The sequence below is a fragment of the Hipposideros armiger genome, unplaced genomic scaffold (genome assembly GCF_001890085.2).
Source record: "Hipposideros armiger isolate ML-2016 unplaced genomic scaffold, ASM189008v1 scaffold_47, whole genome shotgun sequence".
In the NCBI taxonomy this organism is placed as follows: Eukaryota; Metazoa; Chordata; class Mammalia; order Chiroptera; family Hipposideridae; genus Hipposideros; species Hipposideros armiger.
Genome location: NW_017731397.1, coordinates 4075710 through 4079183, shown reverse-complemented (window position 1 = coordinate 4079183; position 3474 = coordinate 4075710). Strand labels below are relative to the sequence as shown.

The following is a 3474-nucleotide window of genomic DNA, read 5'->3' as shown; positions in this document are numbered from 1 at the left end:
ACTGATCATCAGACTATGTCTAGCTGAGCAGAGAATCACACTCCTGGAATTAGACATTATTGGTGATATTTTAGCCCTGTGAAAGAGAGTCTAATTATTTACACCTCGGGCCACCTCCCCACAATGAAACAGAAGCATCAATACCTGAGAACCTGAGAAATGGAAGAGACCTTTGAAATCATCTAGTCCAACCAGCTCATTTTACAGATAAGGAAACCAATCCCAGGTAGATTAAGGTCACACAGGAAATACACAGAAGACTTGGGAAGAAAACTATGGCTTTCTCCCCTGCCCCTCCCCGCAGAATAACCCTCAAGCCCCATTTCTAGAACTACAGAATAGTAGCTATCCTGGTACAGAACAGTAGCCATCTTCGCACTTACAGCTCAGCTCCTGTGACTCTGGTAGGATGATTTCCCAAATCTACCAGGACTTTTGAGTAGAAGGAATTAAGGATACCTGCAATTACATTTTATCAATTTTAGAACCCCATCTGTATTAGTGAGGGTTCTCCAGAGAAACAGAACCAATAGTATGTATGCATCTCTCTCTCTCTCTCTCTCTCTCTCTCTCTCTCTCTCTATATATATATATATATATATATATATATATATATATATATATATATATGAAATTGCTCATACAATGATAGAGGCTGAGGAATCCCAAAATCTGAGTCAGCAAGCAGGAGACTCAGGAGAGCCGATGGTACCCATTCTGAAAGTCAGCAGACTTGAGACCCAAGAAGAACCGATGTTTCAGTCCATGTCCGAGAGCAAGAAAAGATTAGTGTCGCAGCTCAAGCACTCAGGCAGGAAGAGCTCCGTCTTAGCCTCCTGGTTCCATTTAGGTCTTTAACTGATTGGATGGGACCCACTCATTAGGGAAAGCTATCTACTTCACTGGATTTACCAATTCAAACGCTGATCTCATCCAGAAACACCCTCACAGATACAGCAAGAATGATGCCTGGCCAAATATCTGGGCACCGCNAAAAATATTAAATCCAAGACCATCAGGGGTTATGTGAGAGTTAGCATCACGGGGGAGCACCATCCGGTGCTACCTCGCACGTGGTGATGAGAAGCATTTTACCTCAGAGCTGGACACGCCAGTGCTGGTCACTTCTTTGGTTTTATCCACTTGCTGGACAAGGAGGTCGCAGTAGAGTCTAAGTTCCGACATTTTGGTTTTCAAGTTTTCAGTGTTTTCAGCAAATTCTACATAACAAAACGATGATAATCTAAGTTGTTATCAAAATGAATGATTTATTAGTTAGCATGCTACACAGATTGTGGACTATATGACCTATGCTTAAAGTCAGATGTTTATGGTAGGAGTTACAGATAGGATAAGGATGAAGATATGGGGGCAGGAGAAACAGAAAAAGGAGGTTTCCGGTCTTTTGAAGCGATCTACATTATTTCTTGAACCAGCATCGTGCATGATCGACAGCACCGGCAGCAGGAGACAGCATGCTACTGATCCACTTGTCCGAACTGGGAGCGGAGTCAGGTTCAGGGCTTTAGTCTCAGTTCTACTGTGGTTTTCCCCTTTCTGTAAAATGGGGTCATAGCTATCGACCTGCTAACCCAGTGCTCAAAGCTGGGAAACTGTTCTGCAACGTGCAATTACCGCTAATAAGACGGCTCGTTAACCCAGAGGACCGGTCCAGCGCCTGTCAAGGCTAATAGCACCCTCTGTGCACCGGCTGCTCCCCTATTAGCACAGCACTCCAGCCACCCTGGCGCTGAGGGCTCAGCTACAATCGTGACCACCGGTGTTTCTTCTCCATAAAAAAGCTGCACATAGCACCAGATCAGAGTCAAAGCTGACAGTCTAGAATTTACTCCCGATGTAGCATTAAAAAACACCAACACGGAGCCCATTTCCTGTCTATCTAAAGAGTTAGGCACATCTGCTGCACCTGCCGTGAGAAAGGTACTCTGAAACACTTTTTCCTAGAGACTCTCCTCTCCCACCCATTTCTCCAGGTGTACATATGGGGCGAGGCAGCTGGGAAGGTAGCAACCTGGGAAGGTGGCAACCCAGTCCAGATAGAAAGTTGTGCCATGGTTCTCAGGAGACCTAATGATGTCGAGTTAATGAGCATTAAGTGGTAGCAACCTGACAATTGAGTATCCATCCCACCGCAGGGACAGGAGGGGAGAGCGGGGTGTCACTACAGAAAGCACCCTGATCCAAAGCTTCTCTGGCTCAGCGACTCTTTACCAAAGGTGAACTTTGTGCCAGACTGGGTATGGACAGTTTCACAGCATCCCTAATTCTTGTGGTAATCCTTCTAATGTAGGTTCTTTCGTTTTTAAAAACTATGAGGAAACTGAAGATCAGCGAGGTTACATGACCTCGGCCCAGGTCACAAAGCCAGTAACCTGCAAAGCTGTGATCTGAACCCAGTTGTACCCGGCTCCAAAGCCTGTACTTTCTACTATGATACGTTAAGAAGTTAGGTGGAGCCCATGGTTTAAATTCCACTGTATGTTGTATCATTCGCATGATACAGAAAGCTGGCTCAGTGGTCAGAAGCTAGATAACAAACAGGGGACCCTGCGAGGCCAGTGGGTGCTTCCCAAGGTTCTCAGCCCAGAGGACAATCAATACTTGCCTTTTTCCTTCTGGGTCCTACTGTCCGTCAGGCAAGCCTTGGCTGACCCCAGGGCTACCAGCCACCGCTGTCTCTCGGCCACACTTCTGGCCTTCAAGTAGAAATACTGTTCCCCAGGGATGATCAGGTCCATGCGTGTATTATCTACAGAATGAACTGGGAGCAAAGCAGAGAGAGGTCAGGGAGGCAGCAGAGCCTTATCTGGGTAGCCTCCATCCCCCCCAAATTCCTGAGCTCATCTGGTGCCAGTCACTGAAGGCTTCTCCAGAGACGGGATGCCAGCCCTGACTACCTCTCCTAGCTTAGCTACAATATCTCTCCCTAGACGCTTCTGCTGACAAAGAGGAAAAATCCTGCACATAGCTCCACAGTAGCACCAAGATTTGGGCCTTAAAAATACATATATCTATCACTCAATTCTCCTTAGGATCTTTTATCAGAATAAAGAGGGAATCTCTTTTTTGGCTTATGTGTGTCAAGTATGCTGCTCTGAGGTCAAAGAGGCTTGCGTGCCAACAAGTCAGAGTGCGCTCTATATCTCCTTGGGTTTCCTGGAACGCAATCAAGAATGCAGCAGTTTTCTGTTTTTTACTTCCCTTCACAAGTCAGATCAAAGGTGTGAGAATTCCCTTAGGAGCAAGCAAACCACACTCTCTTTCAGCCACCACTCACCAGCCCCCAACCCTAGAATTCCCTTTTAATCTGTTTCTCTCTCTAATCTGCTTCTGCATGACATCTTCTCAGTGTGTCTCACGATTCCCCAAACCAAGATTAAAGGCTATCTGTAGGTCTGTTGGGTGTTGGCTTGTTTTGTTTTGAGCATGTGGTGGTGGTGAGAAGGACTGTGT

At 46.1% G+C, this 3474-nt stretch overlaps 1 protein-coding gene across 1 annotated transcript in view; it reads right to left on the bottom strand.

Annotated features, from left to right (window-relative positions):
• The window catches only part of PLEKHA8 (pleckstrin homology domain containing A8), a 54990-nt gene that overhangs the window by 41095 nt on the left and 10421 nt on the right, over positions 1 to 3474 (bottom strand). Inside the window, exons 2-3 of the mRNA XM_019639878.1 lie at positions 2627 to 2782; positions 1096 to 1220 (exon numbers count right to left, since the gene is read on the bottom strand). Of these exons, the coding sequence (XP_019495423.1) occupies positions 1096 to 1220; positions 2627 to 2782 (281 nt within the window). The remainder of the gene's footprint in view (positions 1 to 1095; positions 1221 to 2626; positions 2783 to 3474) is intronic.